Source organism: Pteropus medius, unplaced genomic scaffold (assembly GCF_902729225.1).
Source record: "Pteropus medius unplaced genomic scaffold, Ma_sr-lr_union100, whole genome shotgun sequence".
Taxonomy (NCBI): Eukaryota; Metazoa; Chordata; class Mammalia; order Chiroptera; family Pteropodidae; genus Pteropus; species Pteropus medius.
In genome coordinates this window covers 1597227-1618676 of record NW_024341894.1, presented here as the reverse complement: position 1 = coordinate 1618676, position 21450 = coordinate 1597227, and the positions used below count along the sequence as shown (strand labels likewise).

The 21450-nt window shown below is 37.8% G+C and overlaps 2 protein-coding genes across 10 annotated transcripts in view; one reads left to right on the top strand and one right to left on the bottom strand.

Annotated features, from left to right (window-relative positions):
• INVS (inversin) overlaps positions 1-17083 on the top strand; it is a 127940-nt gene extending 110857 nt beyond the window's left edge. For 6 of the 8 annotated variants that reach the window (XM_039855792.1, XM_039855783.1, XM_039855761.1 and 3 more), the window contains 3 exons: positions 2525-2754; positions 3439-3513; positions 6240-6635. In XM_039855792.1, the coding sequence (XP_039711726.1) occupies positions 2525-2754; positions 3439-3513; positions 6240-6385 (451 nt within the window). In that variant the 3' untranslated portion in view covers positions 6386-6635. Of the gene's footprint in view, positions 1-2524; positions 2755-3438; positions 3514-6239; positions 6636-13280; positions 13698-16677 lie in introns of those variants that run through there. The other 2 variants (XM_039855775.1, XM_039855766.1) reach the window with 2 other exon arrangements.
• The window catches only part of TEX10 (testis expressed 10), a 41370-nt gene continuing 27778 nt past the window's right edge, over positions 7859-21450 (bottom strand). For both annotated transcript variants that reach the window (XM_039855811.1, XM_039855813.1), the window contains 4 exons: positions 16031-16111; positions 14253-14434; positions 9229-9439; positions 7859-8063 (listed from right to left, as the gene is read on the bottom strand). In XM_039855811.1, coding sequence (XP_039711745.1) covers positions 7950-8063; positions 9229-9439; positions 14253-14434; positions 16031-16111 — 588 coding nt within the window. In that variant the 3' untranslated portion in view covers positions 7859-7949. The remainder of the gene's footprint in view (positions 8064-9228; positions 9440-14252; positions 14435-16030; positions 16112-21450) is intronic.

Below are 21450 nucleotides of genomic sequence, written 5' to 3'. Positions count from 1 at the left end.
TGTTGTTGTTCTTCTTCTAACTGGATAATTTCAAATGTCCTGTCTTCTAGGTCACCGATTCTTTCTTCTGCATAGTCAAGTCTGATTTTGAATTCTTCAGTTTCAGTTCATTTCTCTATTGAATTCTTCAGTTTGGTCATTGCATTTTTTAGCTCTAGGATTTGTTTGGTGCTTTTTTGGGTGGTTTCTATTTGTTGAACTTCTCATTTTGTTTGTGCATTGTTTTCCTAATTTCATTTAATTGTCTGTTTGTATTTTTGTAGTTCACTGTAACTTCTTTAAGAGGATTATTCTGAATTGTCAGTTCATAGATTTCCATTTCTTTAAGGTCAGTTATCAGGGCTTTTTTAGTTTCTTTTGGTGGTGTCATGTTTACCTGATTTTTTGTGATCCTTGATTCCTTAAGTTGGTGTCTGTCCATTTGAGTATGCAGTCTCCTTTTACAGAATTGCTTTTGCAGAGACAGTTCTTCACCAGTCAGTTCAGTTTGAGTTTCTGGACATGTCTGCTGATAATGTTCTTGGGCAGGTGAGGCTTGCTAGCCACCCACTGCCCAAGCTCTGAGGCCGAGTATAGGTGGAGGGGTGTGGAACAGTGTCACTGGCTCAGAACAGCTGGATAGGTATTGCTGGCTTCTCTGCCCAAGCAAGGCTGTAGGATGGGCTCTGGGGTTGCCCAGGTTCTCTGATCAGATATATAGACAGTTTGAACTGGGTACAAAGCAATAGACAGGGCTGTAATTAGCTTACCTGCCCTGGTATAACAGCAAGTTGGGCCCCAGGGCCTGCACAGCTTGACATTTGGGCACTTGAATCAGGGAAGACAGTGTACTCCATTCCCTGGCTAGATACAGCTACCAGTTTTGGTCTGCAGACAAGGGAAACCAAGGGCTATGCTCTGTTCAGGTACCACTGTAAGAAGGGCTGTTGGATGAGCTATGCAGCTTCTTGTGTGCTCTGGTTAGGTTCCCTGGTAGGACAGGCTGAAGGCTGTATTTCAGCAATAGCCAGGGCTATGAATTACTTTCCCTGCCCAGGCAGAGTGGGAAAACCAATCTCCAAAGGCAGCAAAGTTCTTTGTTATCTTGATTCAAGCAGTCCTGCTCTCCAAGTTCCCTGGCCAAGTGGTGCTACTGCTTTACTCCGCAAATGATCAGCTCTGCCTGCCATACTGTCTGCTTGAGTGTCATTAGGCTACGCAGCTTCCAGGTGGTCTGGCCAGGCTCTCTGATTAGGTGGGGGCCAGGAGCTGTACTCAGGAGTGAGTCAAGCTATAACAGCTCCCCTGCCTGGGCAAGGTCACGCTGGGCTTCAGCGCCAACAAGGCTATTTAAGAACCTGGATCAGGCAAACCTGCATGCTGCTGAGTTCCCTGGTCAGACTGTCACTGTCTTGGCTCTGAAGATGAGCAAAGGCACCGATTGGAAGTACTACTTGGATGCTGAAGGTAGGAACTCAGACTACAGAAATCCACATGCAGGTTGTTGCAAGTCCCTTCCCTCTTTTGTGTCAGTCAGATTCTCAGTGGTTAAGCCACACAGATTCTCCCACAATCTCCAGGGGGTGAGACTGCAGTGTAGGCTCCCAAGAAGCAACCCCAGTGCTAAGGGAGCTGGATGTCCTCTCTGAATTCTTTCTCCCATGGAGGAACTGTAGACCTCTCAGTGTGGTGCTGTGCGGGCCCAGGGGAGGGGCAGTGCTGTCATCAGGTAGCTGGTCTTCTTACCACTTCACATGTGGTCTGACTTGGTCTGTCGTACAGTGGGGGTGCTTCAGCCTCATCCTCATATTCTAGGATTTTCTCAATGGTGTCTTATCCATGAACAGTTGTTCTTGTGAGGGAGAATAAAGCCAGGAATGATCTATGTCACTATCTTGGTGACATCACCTCTACTCAGCCTTTATCAGATTTATAGTCTGCCTCACAGATTTATTTTCAGGCTTAATCATCAGTGCCTGGTATACAACAGGCTCTGAACAAATATCGGCTTCTTCCACGGTGTAGCCCAGCCTTCTATCCACCTTCCTGCACCAAATACACAATGCTTCATACACACCTCATTACTGACTTTCCTGCACAAATGCCCACACCTCTGCTCATGCCAGTTCTGCCTACAGTGCTCTTCTGACTGGTAAGCTCCTTCTCATCCTTTAAAACTCTGCACAAATGTCAGCCTTTTAAAGCCTTACCAAAACCACAAAGTTATCAGTCCATCTGTCTCATGCCATCTAGCTTCTTGCTCTCATATAGTATTTATAATATTGCATTTATTGTTTACACATTGGTCTGTCCCATCTTCAGGGCAAGGACTCATCTGATTGATTCCTAGTTCAAGAAGTACTTGATGGAAAAGGACAGAATTCAGCATTCAACTTATTGCCACTGAAATTAGGAATGGGAACACATATGAATCTCCCAAGAGAGTTCAGCAAATACTATTCCTATAGCGTCTAGGAACCTTAAGGAAATTTGGTTTTCTCAATACTGTGCTCTGAAAGCCTCTCCCTTCCTCTAACCCCACCAGCTACCAGCTCAGGAAGCACCTGTCCCATCTTCTGCATATGAAGCAGCATGGAGCCAGAGATAAAGACAGATGGAACCGAGAGTGTATAACATTGCTCCTCCAGGTTTGGAGGAAGGAACTGGAACTGAAATCCCCAAAGACCACCACAGTAAGCAGGATCACCAAGAATCCATCCAAGAGCAGCTCAGGCACAAAGTCCAACAGGCACTCAGTGCTCAAGCAAATCTACGGTAACTGTCTTTCTGGGTACCTTGTAGTTTATGACAAGCACCTCCAGTGTCACATCAGAATCTGAGATGGGGTTTAATTGCATGGGGCAGACCTCCAATTTATGTAGGAACTTTATTATACTTCCAAGCACCAAGAGAATTCTCAGCACCACATTTAATGCCTCCCTTCCAGCAACTGTGAGTCAGGATTGGTTTGATGAGGCATTCTGGCATCTCAACCCAGAGATCCTTCTGGCCAAGAGATTCTCTGCTGGGCTTCATAAATGAAAGCCTCCCCATTGTAACCTCTTCAGGCCGCTACTTGGGTCCTCCCCCTACATGAACAACTGGGAGGACTCCAGGCACAGGCAGACCCTGTCTCACTTTGACCCTTATTTATATGCTAAGATAGTATATTTTCAGCTCTAGAAAGAGCCCATCCAAATAATAAACTCATCCCAGAACAAGCCTGCCTAGTTCTTCAACAGAAAAAAGTTGAGCCGAGGCACCTTTAGAAACAGATCTGTGGCCCAGGAAGCAAAATCTCAGGACCAGCCCCTGAACCTACATGTTCTTTCTACACCACACCTAATTTATCTTGGCCAACACTTGCAAGCTCAAGCCTTCACCTCAAGGAATTCAGAACTTGGTCAGGTTGCGGCTGTCATTGGTCAGTGATAGATGATCATTGTTGGTTGATTTCAGGTTGTTCTCAAGAAGGGAAAGTACATCATCCCACAAGATCTTCGAAAGCCCATTCTGTGCTGCGTCTCAACTCAGGTAAGGCAGCCACTGCACTGGCAACAGATTCGGGAGACAATGTGGGTAGGTATTTTCCCTTGTTTCATCCCCAAAGATAGAAGACATTAGAACAAGGGTTTCCACTGGTCATTTGATTTCAAGTGTGCATGTTTTTCATCTCCCTTCCATGGAATTACTGCATTCAACATCTATTTCCATCAGAGGCAAGTTATTTTTATAACTTAAAGCTATTAACATTACATCCAGTAGAAACACTAAGTGGTAGCTTCTGTTGATCCTTTACTTGTTCACATAAAAGGGGGAAATGAAAATACTGTTATTCTTCAAAGTAATCCTTGAGAATTCTTGTTCCATTTTGGTTTCATATTAAGATCCTCAACTTAAAGATGGGAGGAAGGTCCTTAACCACAAATTCCGGCTCTTGTTTTTTAGGGCCCCATAAGGAAGACAATTAATATTTAACAGTACATCCAGCTCAGGCTCAACTGTGCACACTTTCACTCATACAGAAGCAGCTTAGGGAACTTTTCAGCTGTAAAACAAGAGTGTTTTACTCAGGGCCCCTTCATCCACACCAGCATTAAATTTGGGTGATAAGTTCAGTGCTGTCAGCAGTTAATGCCAGGTCCAGTGTTTCTTGTGGGTGGCTATGGCAACACGCTCCCCCCACCCTCCCTAATCTACAGTCATGCTGCAGGAACAGAGTGCAGCTGGGAAGGTGAACAATGACTGTCAGCATGAACTTTAACATTCATTTAGTTTCTGATGGGGGGAAACCTGGAGGTAGGGGGAAAGTAATTACTGCAAAATCTTTAAAAGAGTTGGGCTACACATGTAATATAGGCAGGATGATCAGGGAATGCTGGGTGGGGTAGTTGGAAATTTTCAAAGTAATCAAAGCCCATAGTTCTATGTTGAAGAAAAAAACATACTTGAGTGAACTGAATAGTTTCAAAAAAGAACTGTCAGATATAACTACTAAAATGTAGCAGTTAGATAATCAAATATTATAAATTAGATAATCAGAGTATTTTTTACTGTCTCAGGAGAAAAAAATCCAGTACCATCAGAAGTCTTTAAAAATGGGTTAGCAGCATAAAAGGTTTTTAAAGGACTCACAAAGGTCAGAATAAACAAATTCAAAGAAATGCATAATGGTTTCTTAGGACTTCATAGGAACAGCCTGTTAGTTCTACACATGCAATTCTGGCTGGCTTAAAAATGGATGAATATTGAAAAGAATCTTCTTCTAAGGCTAAACTTGGGATAACACACAGTTATATTAAGCTCACCCACCCCAATAACCCATTAATCAGTGAATAAGGCTATTGTCAGAGCCGCTAGCTACAGTTTAACTGAAGGCTGTAAGTTTTATACAGAAAACATGTCTAAATCATTTCCATGAAATGGGCATGACTTTAACATACACAAAAGTTTCTGCAATGTGAAATCAGAGGCCAAAGTGAACTTCAAAGAAGAAATCATTCATTTTGGCCTTCAAACCTTGACTAGAAATGTTAGCTCATTTTTTGCTTTGAGCACTTCATGGGTTTAAGGATCTTCTGATTTTGTTCACTATTCTGTTTAGCTTTAGGAAACTGTTTGGCATATTATAGGTACTCAAATATATAAGTGGAGATTGTTGCTCTCAACCTCCAACTTAAGGAGAGGCTTTACCTCTTAAAAAGGAAGAGCAGAAAGTGAGCTGGACATAGCAGAGTGAAAGCCTCCTTTGACTGTTTCTCTCGATGTATTCAGGAGACAGTTTAACAACCTCTGCTCTCTCTCTCGTCTTCCACACCCACCCCTAGCAACCAACCACAAAGAATAGCAGCATAGTAATAGAGTGTATATATCTATGTGTGTGTATACACACCCCCCCCTAAATTTTGGGGCCTAGCTCTTAAAAAAACTCCCTTAAAAACCATTCCAATGAATGGAATAACTATGGCTTAAGTGATTACTAGTAATGGTACCTCTTGTGTGAATGCATAATATTCTTGCCCACCTATCGAGGGGTATGCAAATGACAACTCAAGACCTGATGCAGCCAAAACCACACCAGAGTTCCAAAACAGTAGTTCACTTTAAAATATTTTATTGAAGTAAATAAAACCAAAAAGAAAAAGACATATGTTTCTAACTTTTTAAAACTACTCACCTTTCATGTTTGCTTCTTTGCTCCATAGAAAGGAGAATATGGCCTCAGCAACGCTTCTTAACCATTTGGGGCGTCAGCATCCTCACTTGTTAAACGTGAGGGTTGAGTATACCACTATTGTTTTCCAACTGTGGTATCCTATAATTTTGTAATTTCAGAGTCATAAAAAGGCCTAAAAAGTCCATTTCAAGTTTAATATGCCTATCAGTCTGTCACCTGAATAATTTTCAAATGAACCTGTTCTCTAGAATGGACTATAGCCAAGTGTGTGGCACATGGGGTTAAAAGATACATGTATATGTCTATTAAGAGATCCACAGAGAAAGATATACCAGTTATTCCAGGCAAACTGAAGACCAAGGTTCTAGTCCTAGCTCCTCAAAGTTCTTCCTTGTGAGGTGTCACATTATCTTTGAGATAGTAGAAAATGCAAGGCCAATAAATCATCCAGTCTCTACAGTAAACTGGCCATCACCTTATGGATCGTCTAAAATTAAACCCTTTTTTCTTTACCACCAATGAACTCTTCCCTTCACATTAAAATTAATAACCTGAATATTTATCTGGTATTTGTTTTTAACAGTGAGCAATTTGCAGTGTATACACCTCCTTGAGAACAGTGGACGATCAAAGAATTTTTCTTATAACCTGCAATCAGCTACTCAATCGAAAAGAAAAACAAAGCTTCGACCACCAACAGAGGAAGACTGTCAGGGGGAACTGCAATAGCTAGTGCAGAGTTCCTATTCCCTGCCGATTATCTTTTACATCTTGGGAACACTAATATCCATGCCTGATGCCTTATTAAGCCTGAAAATGTAACAAGTGAAAAAAATGTCAGAATGTTTTCTTTCTGATCCTACATAGCACTGTTTGGTAAATTATCATAACCTGCCTTCACCTCGGTCAGTATGGCTGGAAAGGAGAATTTATAATTAACAGTAAAGTCGAAGTAAAACTAAGAATACGAGTGCTAAAAGAGCTGCTGAGTTGAGATTTCTGCCAGCCAGATGGTGTAGGCCTGGTCTTTCGGCTCCCATGAAGCAGCTAAATGAGATGGGGAGGAACCTGTCCTACAGCAGCCACCTTCATTTCACTACTTTTCTGGAATCTAATGCAACAAAATTCATTATAGACACCACATCCTGTTACTTCAACATTAGCAGTTTTAAGTTGTAGACCAGAATCAGGACCCAGAATTTGCTTTTAGTAATTATCTGTTAAAACCATAAGAGGTGCTCTGTTTATCTGTTGACTCCTTACATTTTACAGTTCGTGTTGGCCTCAAAGCCACAGGTTGCTGACACGTACTCTCTGAACAGCATTACTGGTATCACGGCACCAAGCAAGCAGCCAGGCAGGTGTACAAACCAGACCATCTATGTACAAGGTAGCAGTTCAGCCCTTAACATTCCACTTGTATTTTCCACCTGACTGCAGGCGTGAGCAATCTTATCAAAATGCCATTCCTACTGACAGGAAATGGCTAACTACACACATTCTAGCTCTGTAAGAACACCTGTTTTAAATGAAATCTAGTAACTGGGGCCTATTCACATTTTTAAGGCAAAGCTAATGCAGGAACGTAGGCAGGAAGCACAAACAAACAGTAACACAGGCTCAAGGATATTTCTAAGACCGCTTCCATTTTAAGATTACTGCCATTACTTGTCCTGACAGAGACAGGAAGGAACAGGGTTAATTACCATGATTTTTAGTTTGTTAATTAAATTTCATAATTATGAAAATATAGAAATAAATATAACGAATATTTAAGAACTATAATGGATTATTAGTAGAAAATCACTTTGAAAGTAGTTATTTCAATCAGACCAACCACCATTTAAATATAGGAAAATCTGAAACTGTAGTATTGCCTTGAAATCTTGCCCCTGCACGGTGGGCTACAAAACTTCTGTAAAAAACAATGGATAAGGGCAACCACTCCAAACAAAACAAAATACTGGTTTCTGTTGCTGTCTGAACTGGAACTGAGGAAACAAAGAATGAGGTTTGCCTACATGGGATCACAAAGACTTTTAGCTAATTTGTCAAATAATAGAAGGTACCACATTATCACTCTTTTGTAAATATTTAGTTTCTATGAAATGTAAAATATTACTACCACATATCACATGCTAGTTCAGGAAGCCAGCTTGCATTATTTTCCTACCTTAGTGCAAAGGAAAGTTCATAAACAACTTCTTTAAAAGTTCAGTTTTAATGACAAACATTTATTACCTCGGTCTGTTCAAAATTAGATGTGAATAACAATTTCAAACAGGGAGCCTCTTTAATACACTGTATTCAATGTGCTGGGCCCCTGTGGATGTCCAGTGACATACACGTTGAAGCAGTAATGTAAGTCTGTGAGCCACTGTTCCTGAACACCTCCACTCTTCAATGTCTGCAGAGAAAAACAAGTAATTTGAGAATTCTACCAAAATTGCTGTACTACCTGAACTGTTTTCACATCTAAACAAGATCTCAGAGCCACTGCAACAGTATCTCATCTATTAATCACCACAGAAAATCTTACTGGAAAAGAATTTATTAATTAGGCATTGCCACAGGTAGATCCTCAAGTAGGAGTGCTACAAGTTTCTTTGGTTTGTTCCCTCCTGCTAGGGACTAACAAAATTTTACTATCCACAATCCCTACACTCGACTTCCTCCCCTCAGCATTCTAGAGTCTCTAGATCTTTGTACTAACATCAACCAAGAATGTTACAGGGCTGAATGACAACTTTTGTCACTCTTTATGGAGGTGGGTTGATTCTCCAACCTCAGAATAATCCAAATTCTTGGCTTTCATCCCTTTTATTTCCGAATTACTATTACATATACCAATTAATAACCACCATCCCCCAGCAAATACCTATATGAAAAAACCTCCCTAACTCTCCCATACTAAAAACACCAAAGCAATCCTAGAGAACAAAACTGCCCCCCAAAACAGACAGCTGAACACACAGAGCCAACCATTAGACAAAGCTGAAGACTGCAACTTCCTGCTTTTAACTACTTCTCTAGTAAATGAACTAGAAATTGGCCTGAACTTTATTCCTGCTAAATAATTTCCTAATGACAGCTAACATTTGTTGAGCACTTAACATAAGCTACACTAAAAACTTTACTTGGCTAATCTCATTTAATGGTCATCAAAACCCAACGAAATTACTATTAGTCATATTTCTACATGTAGTAAAACGAATCTGGTTAACTCTGACAGTTTGGCAAGTTTTTTTTTAAACCTATCCAATAAAGTCTATTAGAATCCCAGTAGCTGTGGCTCTCATGCCTGCAACTTTTTCAACTAAGCTGCCTGCTACATTAATCAATTTGAGTATTTTAAGGCCTTTACAATTGATTCTAGGATCAAAGGCATCCTCCCTGGTTAAGTGAGAGTCAGGCACTAGAGTGCAGAAGCCTGGGTAATCTCCACATTGGGCTTAATTCCAAGAGTCAGTCAATGCACAGGAACTCTGGCCTCCCAAGAGCACTCCTCATGCCCTGCCCATGAACCCTTCGTAGAACTAATAGGCCAAAGCCCATGTTTCTGTGCTTCTTACCGTGATATTCTTGATGATCTGCTGCACCAAGATGGCATTGGTCAACATGTGAGTCCTCAAGGGTGCATGCTGAAGCAGCAGGCGAAGCAGCTGGCCCACAACAGGCAGCTCCTCAGGCCCAGCTCTGTTCACCCGTAGGCTCTGCAGCATCAATCTGAGGACTCGAGGCAGGAGAGCCAGGGTTGAGACACAGACCCCCCACAGCTTGTCCCTGCAGTAATGGAGACAGAAATGAGTCCGTGAGCCAACATATACAGGAAAAACACTCTTCCTATATTTCCCCAATGTCCCAAAGGACATTCTGAAAATGTCCTTTTAAGAAATGTGTTTTCTTGGAAGCTAAGCAGGGTTGGGCCTGGTTAGTACTTAGATGGGAGACCACCTAGGAAGACCAGGTGCTGTAGGCGTTAAAAAATAAAAATAAGGGATTGTAAACAAGGTCCTTGAAACCTATGAGGTCAACCAAGGGATGCCTCTCCTAAAAAATAAATAAAATTTTTAAAAAATTCTGTTTTCTGATAAAACCCCACAAACCAAAACCAGTAAGAACTGAATTTCCTCAGCTAAATAAGCAAATCCAATGAAGAATTCGCTGTTCTCCCCCAATTTAATGGATTCCAGGAAGCCTAGTAACCAACCAGCATTTTCCTGGGCTTAACAAGACATTCTTGAAGCCCTAGTGATATTATATAACACAGAATTAGCCAGAGAGCAGAATGATCTATAAATACATACCATTCTCTACCACTGGACATTATTCAACTATTATACAACACCAAATATCGAAAGAGTAAAAATATACCACTGATAAAAAGAGAACTTCACAAAACTTTAAGCCTATGACCTGGATTATGAGCCTTTTCGATGTTTCTGTACAGGTCATGTTTGCAAAGAAAGATGGGCTCACAAAGAACCAAAATGAATTTCAGAAAGTAGCCAGTAAGGGGGCTATTATGCACTATAAGGTCATGGAAGGCCGGAGATGTTAAATCCAAATTTCAGTAAGAACCATTCTCTTATCTTTATAGAACAGAAACAAAAATGTTTTACAAAAGAAGTAGGCTTGTAGCTAACTAACCTAACCACATTCTAGAAGAATGTCAATTAAATGAAACGATATCCTTTTGGAGGAAGAATCTACTGGCTGCTAAAGACTCTGACCTCAGTCTGTTACAATTTCTATACCAGGAATGCATAATCCTCCCAGTCCCCAAGTCTTTCTAATTGAACCTGACTACCTCCAGATGTAGGACCAACCTCCCCAACTTCACATATGGCAAATACATCAAAGATGGATATTGAATCCATTCTAACTCTTATTTCAGGAGACTTTATTCAGCTTGTTGATTCATGTGCACAACCAGGCTAGGATAGCCATGTGCAAGAAGAAAAGAGAAAACCAGCCTATAGACATAGATAATAATGAAGCAAAGGCACAGAGAGACTGTGCAATCTAAAAGAAAAAGGAGAGAGAAAACTACTTTGGTTCCTGCTGGGTTTCAAATTCCTACTTTCACAATTCCTAGCTCTTGGGTTTTAAAAGTTACTCCTGAACTGTTCCAATATATTCATTTTCTTCAATGACCAAAACTGTGCTGAAAGGTCTTATGGATGCTAAATACCAAATTTAAGTATATTAATAGATGAGTAAAGTTTAGAATTCCACCTTCACACACAACTACAAAAAACTGTCAAGCCAAAGAGAAATACAAGAGACCTGGGTACTACAAGTGATAGAAGAAATACCACATGAACAGATATATTTTGGGTTTTCTACAAGTTGTCATGTACAAGAATAATTTTACTGATTCTATAAACTGATTAAAGTACAGAACTGGGACCAATGAAGTTGAGGTTTCAGCTTAACATAAAGCAGTGGTTCTAAACCACTCTAAGAAACTGATGAAATTTCAGTATTTTGCATAAACTTGTGAGTTCACCTAACTCCACAAACTTCTGATATATTCTGGTCAGATGATACCAACTTCCCCTTCTACTAAACACAGAGAAATACAGATAAAATACACACACACCCCTCACACATGCAGCCAAGCTTAAGACAGAACAGTTGAACTCTCTCTCTCTTAAGTGCCAGAAACTATGACAGAACACACATAAAGATACCTAGCAGATGAAGAGAACTGGATGTGGGATTTTACGGCGGGTTTTCAACTGCTAACAGTGTTGGAAGCTGAGACTTTGGGTACTAGGTGTGGAAGGCAGGGAACTAGAACTGGGCTCCCTTTATATGACTGGAAGTGAGGAAAATGAAGATATGAAACTGTCTCATAGGGAGATCTCTCCAGCCTCCTTAGAACTCTCATAAAAAGATGCACTCAGAGAAAAGGTAACATCCCAAAATATGAGTTTGTTCAAGCCCATGAAAGACAATCTCCAGGCCTCACCTGCTCCTCAAAATAAGAGAATTCTCACACCAAAGAAAAAAAACAACAAACAGAACAAACTGACAGGAACTTTAATAATAAATCAAGAACAAGCAAGAATGACAGAGCCAAGCAAAAAACCCACATTAGATCAAAGAAAACAATATGATGAAATAAAAAATAAGAGGGTTAAATAAAAGAATTAGCAAAGCAGAAGATGTTAAAAGATGGAGGACAGAATGGGATGCTCCCCATGTTTAAAAGGAATTTTTAGAAGAGGAGAATAGAAACAATAGGGGAGATAATAGAAATAACAGTATTTCCCAGAGCTGAAGGAAAAAAATGTGAGTCTTCCAATTAAAGGAGCACACTAAGGGTTTATTAGGACACATCCTGATTTGCAACATAACAAAGATAAAGAGAAAACAGTAAAACCATAGAAAAGAATAGATTACTACAAGCCAAGAGAGCTCAGTTGAACAGCAGATTTTTCATTACAAGTCAGGAAAACAACAGAACAGTTTCTTTAGAGTATAGTAGCCACAATTTTGAACAACTCACATTGGTAAAGCCTGAATTTTTTGGCCAGCACTTAAGAAAACAAAGGGTCCCAGTAATTTGGCACTTGTTATTTTTAATCTCACAGTCACCTTCTGTGAAAGGGTAAGAGTAGCCTGAAAAGGATATTTAAGTACGAATATACCCCACTTTTCAAAAGTTCACATTACACCACTTCACTGTTATGACTTACCACTGTATCTGTTTTCACTAAATGAAAGCTATCCAGAGGATTTTTGCTTTTATGAAAAAGTAGAAAAAGCAAAATAGCATTCAGCATTTGTTCTGTAGCAGCCATTATAGAGGCAGCTGCGACCCGAGCACCAAGAGTGGTCCTGCCAAGCTCCTTCTGGGTAACCACACTCAACATCTCAGCGTCAAACTGCCAAAGCTTTAAATTGTGTCTGAAAGCAACTTATCTGTTTTATCTTGATTTATTTTGTGTATCCATTAGCAAGGTACGTCCTAAGGTATTAGAAAAGCCTAAGATGTTATGCTTAGTGTAAACTGAATATATAAGCATTTCAATTGTGCTTTGTGCATGTTGAATTATGGGTCTGGGAACACTCAAAAAAATCTTCCATATAAGTTAATGGTAACTGCTGCTTCGCTTTATGCCATTTTGGCTTATGAAAGTTTTCACAGGAATGCTCTATTTTCACACAGCGAGGGAAACCTGTACCTAAGACTCTGGTTGCCAGCATTTCCTTGTAACTAATGTCATCCCAAAAGATGCATAGAGTCCTGGTAACATCACCCTTTCCAATACCAGGTATAAAACACTTTTAAAACTACTCATTTTAAACAGGCAAAAAGTATTTTGTTCAGTCCAGTCACATAAAGTTAAAACATGATATTCCTCTAAAGAAGCTTTACCAAAGATCTTTGAAACTTCTTATCAAAGTGTTATTTTAGAGCAGGGGTACTGGACCACAGCCAATCCAGCTCACTACCTACATCTGTAAATAAAATTTTATTGGAACACAGCCACACCTATTCATATAACATATTACTCCTTGCTGCTTTCACACTAGGAAAGGGTTGAGAAGTTCTGATGAGATGCTATAGACCTGAAAACCTAAAATATTTACTATCTGACTTTCTATACAGAAAGAAACTTGCTGAACCCTGATACAGAGAAACAAAATGAACAAAATATATTTCTGAATCAAGATGAATGACTCACAAAAGATGAGAATCAAATCACAAAAAGTGGTATTGTTTACAAATGCACATAAAATGTTTTAATAAAAAGGCAAGGAAATAAAAGTGATATCTGGGGGATCACTCTGTAGAAGAAAAACATTAACTTGAGGCTGCATGGAGGATGTATTGCTGACGATGTTCTATTTCTGACTCTAGAGGTTGGTTAAATGGATGTTCGGTTCATGAACATCATTTTTTGAACTATATGTTTTATACAATCATTACATTTTTATGACTTTAAAAGTTCAAAAACTAGATAGACAAACATCAAAATATTAATAGGAACAGAATGATTTTTACTCTCTTATATTTGCTCATCTGCTGGATTTTTAAAAAAACCTTCTGCAAAGAATTTTAACAGGCATACCAATAAGAACATAGGATGAGAATACTTTTTAAAAATTAAAGTGAGGTCTTCCAAACTATCCTAGAGGTTTTAGTCTGAATTTCATGTAGAAGCTAAAGTATAGACTAATTAAAAACACTAGCCTCTTGGAACAATTTGCCTTAAATTCCACTCTGGCTAGTTCTAATGAAGCCCAAAACAAAATACAAAGGCTCATCCTTCAAAAGGTAGAATTTTTTTCTTGATAGACCTATAGCAATGTTAATAAGGAAAGCTCTCAAGAAACTTTACAATGCCCTCTAACTTTTCAAATTTGTAGTTTAAAGGAAAAAATAAAAACTAAAAGTTCTCAAAACACAGGAGATTCATGAAAGAGCAAAAAAAAGCTAGCTAGGTTTATATAAACTCTGAAAGAGAACTTAGGACATTTCTAAATTTAATTCTTTCACTCAATTTATTGATTGATTATTAATGGAGGGAGTGGAACAGGTAGGAAAAAAATTAAAGTTGGAGAATATAAAAACTGTTACCTCTTGCTTAGATGTTCTGGTTCTCCCTTCTCTAAAGTGAGCAGAAAATACAGAAGACTGTAGCAACAAGAAGCCAGAAATGGCAGTAGAGTCTCACTAAGTACACACGTATGATCCAGGAGCTTACAGATAACACCCAAAACACAGCCAGCTGTGCTGTCGGGAATTACAGTCAACCCAACCTAGGCAGAGAAAAAGGAGATTAATGACCTCTTCATAACAGTCCCTCTCCCCAGAAAAAAGCCAAACCTCATTAACTGGATAGTTAACCTTACCTCACTTCTACTGAAAACTAATATATACATAATACATGTCACCTGCCACACCTTGAGATCCTGTTTTCCTCTGAGAATTTAATCTCTATGTTAAATGACTCTGAAAACATGCTAACTCAAGAGATACTATTAACCCAATCCACTGCTTTGCTTTTGTGACAAGTTCTTCTAAAATTTTCTAGATGTTACAGTTTCTATTAATGTTCAGAAATACCATAATTTAAAAGGATTATTTCATGCATCTAAAGAAAATCTTGATACCAACAATCACACTTGTATGACCTTTAGATTGATTATTCAGACTGGAAAATGCTAATATCTGGCACCGCCCCCTTACAAAACAGTTCATTTTGCAATCAGCCTTCTCTGTCCTTTAGTTTAGCTAGTCATTCGGACATGACTAAGGAAAATACCTAGACTGGAGTCAGGAAGTCAGTTACTATTCTTAACACCTGAATTCCTCACTGCCCCCAAATCCAGATAACAAATATCAAGGTATCCTAATTCATCTGGACTCTACTGTATAAATTGTCATTAAGGTAGACTCTAACTTGTAACTGTATATAGGGTTTAAATCTTCTACAAACTAATCAACGTCTGCAGGCTCTGAGGTTGTAACCCTTCATCAGGCTGTCTGAAAATAGTGGCCTGGACTGACTGGCATTCGATCTTTTACTAGGGTAATATAGTCAAAGCAGAGCTTCATTTCCGGAGTAGAGGTGAAAAAGAAAAAGGTGGGATCTTTGGAAACACAACGCGTAAGGACTGAAGTTTTATGGCAGGGAGAAAAGAGTACTGGGAATTAAAGCAGTATTCTTCCAACTCAAGGGAAATAACATACTGAAGGAGAAAAGGAGGTGTGGATGTGGCTATAAAATTATGTTAACAAGTAAGAGTACCTGGAAGATAAAATGTGGGATCCTTCCCCTGCACTATAATACATTATTATAATAAAAGCCAAAGGTCCAAGTGTAAACATTGAAGGAAGTTAAAAGCAAAAATCCAGGCGTACCTAATGTGAATTCAATACCAATGGGAACAAGAGACACCCATGAGCCAGAAGAGAATTCAGTCTCATGGCTGAGCTCACTGCCTCCAGTGACGAGGCCTCAAGCCAGTTAGGTGATGTCCGTACTTCAGACCCCAGATCTTCTAGGTGGGAATTAGACCCTCTTCCGGATGCTGGATTCCCAAGACACTAACACCAGGCACATGTTAGTTAAAGCATTCCAAGTCAGAAGAACCTGAGGCATAATTTTAAGGTCTTTCACTGCACAGATGTAGAAAGTAAGGTCCTTGCCATAACAAGAGATTTTCTAAAGCTCAAAAGTAGTTACCAAAGCCGGGAAAAACACTAAGATTCCCTGGTTCTCACCACAATATCGTACTGTGAGAGGTTATTAGGCTTAGAATTCTCACTCTCTCCTTGGCTATGGCAAACCTGGTCTTATTCAATGCATCTGTATGTTTCGTGTGACAGAAAAAAAGTTTAAGTATATTTACCAAATGCTTACTGATGGCACTCTGCAGGATGTCAAAGCTCTGGCTTCGTGCAGGGATAACCAAGAAACTGTGACACACTGTCTGTCAGAAAAGGAGAAAATCAGTAATCAAAACAGGACATTTTAGGTCAGAAACAAGTTAAACAGATTTTTTTTTTTAACCTACATCCTCTACATATTAACTGGAAACTTAAGAAAAAAAAGACTCTGAAGATGCAAACATCAAAGGTCAAAACAATCAAATCTCATATAAGAGCTAATTTTCCAAATAATCCATGTATTAAACATTTACTGAGCACTGAGCTAGTCCTATTAAATGCAAGGCACAGGTAAGGGAGAATGAAACTCTTGTCTCTCTCAGCCTCAAGTAGCTTATAATTTGCCATGGTAGAGACTATATTTCTATTAAGCACTACAATAAAAAGATTAGAGTTGTGTCAACAAAGGGCTGACCAATGCCTTTTTTCCATTTGGTGGAAAAATAAGTCATGCAAAACTACTTACAATCCAGAAAATACTAATACCCTGTTCAAATTAAGTGTAACACTGCCTGCTATTCCCCAGAGGTAAAAGAGAATAGTTTATAGGAAAAGAAAAAAATTATGAGGGAGGTGCGAGTCAAATCCTTAATATTTTTAATTTTCTAAGTTTTTAAGGAAACAAGAGGGAAGGACAGCATCAAGTTCCCAGAGACATCATAAGAGAACTCCAGAAGCTGATGTAGTGCCAAAAATGAAATATGCAGAAAAACTACAAGGAGACAAAGATAAAAATGGTGGAAAGAACATAACTCTAGGGAGAGGAGAGTCAAGCTACATTCAAAAATCAATAGCTCTGTGCATTATTCCTCTATTAAACCTCTTGTAGATTGAAACCACTCAGTTTCCACATGGTAATTTTTCTTATCTTTTATACCTGTAAGTAACAATGTAAACAATATATTTCTAATGCTATCTTCCTACTTCAGAATAAGTACAGTGAATATTTTCATTATCAAAAAGTAAACCATGTTTAAAAAGGTCCATTCAATAATAAATGACCACTTAATCCTTTCCCTTCTGCCTCTCCTTCCTTCCCTGAACAATTCAGTTCTAAAGGCGTTGGGTGGTGCCAAGCTAGGTAACCATCAGCAGTAGAGTGGGTAGGAGAACTGCAGTGGCACACTGTCTGTCAGAAAGTGTGCCACTGCAGACTATCCAGACCAGACTATCCATGAACAAATAGAGATGTGAATAGGCAGCACACAGAGGATTTAAGGGCAGTGAAAATACTCTACCATAATGATGGATACATGTCATTACACATTTGTCCAAACCCACAGAATGTACAACATCAAGAATGAACTATAATGTGAACTATGGACTTTGGGTAATTATATCAATGTAGATTCATTTATTGTAACAAATGTACCACTTTGACATTTAGGGGATGTTAATAAAGGAGGAAGCTATGCAAGGGGAAGGGGATATATGGGAAATATCCATTCCCTTCAACTTTGCTATGAACCTATAACTGCTCTAAAAATAGACTTAATTTAAAAAAATTCTTTGGTAGAATTTAAGAGCAGATTAGATACTGAAGAAAAAAATCAGTAAACTTGAAGACATAGTGTACTTTCTGAAATAGACAGGGAAAAAAAGGTTAATAAACAGTCTTAAAGGCCTGAGGATAGTATCAAGTGGTCTAACATGTGAATTGGAATCCCACAGAAGGGAACAAAAAGATCTCTGAAACAAAAGCTGACATTTTTCCCCAACACAATAAACTATAAACCTAATAAAACAATCCACAAACATCAAGCTAAGAAAAAAAACAAAGACAATAACACCGAGACATAATCGAAGTGCTGAAAAAGTAATAAAAGGAAAATCTTTAAAAAATAGGGTGAAAAAGCTTGGAAAGACAGATTACATAGAGAAACACAAAGAAAAGAATGACCTCGCTTATTCATTACACATTACATTACGGTACGAAGTGGTATAATTTGAAGGTAGGATGTGTTAAGTTAAAGAGTAAACTTTAAGAAAGCAAATTACTTAATCAAAAAAATTTTCACTTTTAAAAAGTTCGATAAAATAAAACTAAACTATATAGTTTTGAGCTACATGCTAATATGGTAAAATTATGAAGAAGAATGAGATAAAATTTAAGATAATGTTACTCTAAAGGGAGATGGGAAAGGCACACTAGGTATTTCAAAAATAATGGAAAATGTTTCTTAAACTGGACTTACGTTTGATGATTCTTCTTCAGAGCTTATCCATTTAAAAATATTCTTTTACAATGATTCAGTATTTTATAAATGATGATTAACATTACTTAAAATCTTTCACTGGCTCTAGAATAGAAATCTCCATCTGGGAAAGGTATCTCTGTCCAGAGATTCTTTTTCCCTTTGTGATCTTTCCCCGTTAACTACTGTTTCTATCATTAACAGCAAAGTCCAAATTACTATATAGAGTATGTTATTTCTATAAAAAGGGAAAAACAAAAGAATATATGTAGTAATTTGTGAAGACACAGAAGATTCCTGAAAGAATACATTTAGAAACTGGAGAGAGAAAATGGATGGCTAAGAACTCTCCTGAGAAGACATACAAATGGCCAACAAACGTATGAAAAGATGCTCATCATCACTAGCTATTAGACAAATGCAAAGCAAAACCGCAATGAGATACAATCTCACACCTGTTAGAATAGCTGTTATCAAGAGGAAAGTAATAAATGTTGGAGAAAAAGGAACCCTCATACACTGCTGGTGGGACTGCAAATTGGTACAGCCACTATGAAAAACAATATGGAGGTTCCTTAAAAAACTAAGAATTGATCTAACATATGATCCAGCAATCCCTTTACTGGGTATTTACCCCAAAGACTTGACAACTCATATCTGAAAAAATATTTGCACACCAATGTTCATAGCAGCATTATTCACATTGGCCAGGGCATGGAAGCAACCAAAGTGTCCTATGATACATGACTGGCTAAAGAAGCTGTGGTACATATATACAATGGAATACTACTCAGCCGTAAGAAGAGATAAAATACTGCCATTTGCAAAAACATGGATGGACTTTAAGATAATCATGCTAAGTGAAATAAGCCAGACAGAAAAAGTTGAAAATCGCTTATCACTTATATGTGGGATATAAACCTAAAAGCAACAAACGAACAGGACAAACAGAGACTCATGACATGGACAATAGACTGGTAGTTACCAGAGGGTAGGGGGAAGAGGGAAGAGAGAGGTGCATGGGGTAAAAGGGGTCAAATATGTGGTGACAGAAAGAAATCTAACTATGGGAGGGGAACACAATGCAATATATATATATGCCTTACTGTTAAATTGTACGCCTGAAATTTACTGGATTTCGTTAACCAATGTCACCAAAAAATAATAAATTTTTTTTAAAAGGTAAAAAAACTAAACTAGGGAATGGAAGAGGACGTTTTATTATTATCCTTCTGTTCTTCTGAATTAAACTTTGTGAATAATACCTACTCAAAAAGAAAGTCTTGATTTAAAAAAAATCACTTCGGCCTAGGCAGATAAAAGTACAACAAAACAACCGAGAAAATCCAACTCTACCAACTAATAACTTGAAATTAGGAAAACAAGTTTCTATACTGATATCAAAAACTATGTAATTTTCAATGTATACTTTCACATGAAAAGGCCAACTTAAATATAGCAAAGTTTATCCAAAAGAAAATTGGAATCTTCTCTTAAGACCTTCAAAAACTAAAAATGAGACTTTCAGATTTTTCCTAACTTACATCTTAACATTTCAAAGACAGCAACCTTGAAGTTTAATATGTGTCCTTGCCAAATGTTCACTTCAGAAATAGAACTGATCACATTCTCATGACAATTTTGTCTTGGCTTTACACAATGATGTGCTAATGAAAATTTTAAATTATCAGATAAAGGTTATATGAGTTGTCCAAGTTACCAAACCAGACAATGGCAAATCTATGCTTGAAATCTAGGGCTGATGCTTGCTCCAATACATCATGACAGTTTAAATACATTAGGAACAGTCCCTTAAAACAACTACTTTTAACTACTGTTTGCAAACCCAAACTCTACAATCTAGTACTTAAAGCCTTAACCTCAGACTGTCTTTGTAAGCACGCTTCACTTACCATGGAATTAAGATAAAATGTTAGCTATTAAACAATTAGGTTGGTTACCTGAGTCATTATTTCTTTTTACTTTTTAAAATCCAATATTTTTGGAGAACTTACATATAAACACAGTACCATGCAGTAGAGCAATAAAGAAAAGATAAATGTCATTGGCATGATGGAAGTATTGTGATCAGAGTCAAACAAAACCATGAGAGAATTCTACTGAATATCTACAAAAGGTATAACCCTAAGGTATGAGAAGAACATGAACAGTATTCAGAATACAGAATAGAATGAAAGAAGAGAAGTAAATAAAATCAATTGATAGAACAACAGAAGAAGGTTGTTAACTTGAATCTAGAGACTACTCTGTTGAGAAACAGAGTTTTTAAAAAAATAAGACTTTTGGCCTGGCAATCAGGAGTTATAAGAAAGAATATAGTCAGTGTCCTAGCCAGAGGCTTTCTGAATCATTAAAAGAAAATAGGTTGCCAGAGAAGACAGCCTCGGAATTTTCAAGGTTCAAACCAAAATATTTTGGGATGATATAACTGCATTCCTACTGAGCAAGTACCTTTCAATACAAGGAAAGAAAATGAAATAAAAAAAATATAGAAATATTTTACATTAATATAATCCCTAATATTAATGTTTATAATGTCTTTGCATATTTAATTTATATATTTGTAACAGATAAGACAATTTTGCCTATTCGGGTAAAAAATTCAGCCTTTTACTTCTAATTTAAAACATATCACTAACTAGACTAGTGATTTTAATTTGAATTTCTCTATAAACAGTACCAAACCGTAAGATATTAAAATTTATCATATTTAATTTCTTAGCTATTTAAGATTTACTTTAACATTTGTGAAGGTTTGTCAGAAAATGAACTGTCAAATAGTGAATATATTAAAAGTTATAAAGTTAAAATTTAAGTTTGTAAAATAAAATATAATCAAAGTCCCTTTTTAAAATGACTGCTTAAATTTACTATATTTATCTAACAAGATTTTTAAGTTGAAACTGAAAGCCAGAGGAAAAATTAGGGTTTTAAATTTAACTTTAAAAAACTATAAATTAATTCTTAAAACCAAAGGAACTGCTGGTGGGTTTTTTTTGTTTAAAAAAACCCGCCTTCAAGGATACTAAATCCTACTTAAGTTCTACTCAGCCATCAATACCTAGGTCAAATTCTTCCTTTTCCATGAAACCTTTCCTCTTTTCCACAGATGTATCTATCCTATCTGTCCAATACTAAATAAAATAAATTTGTCTCTATCATTCAAA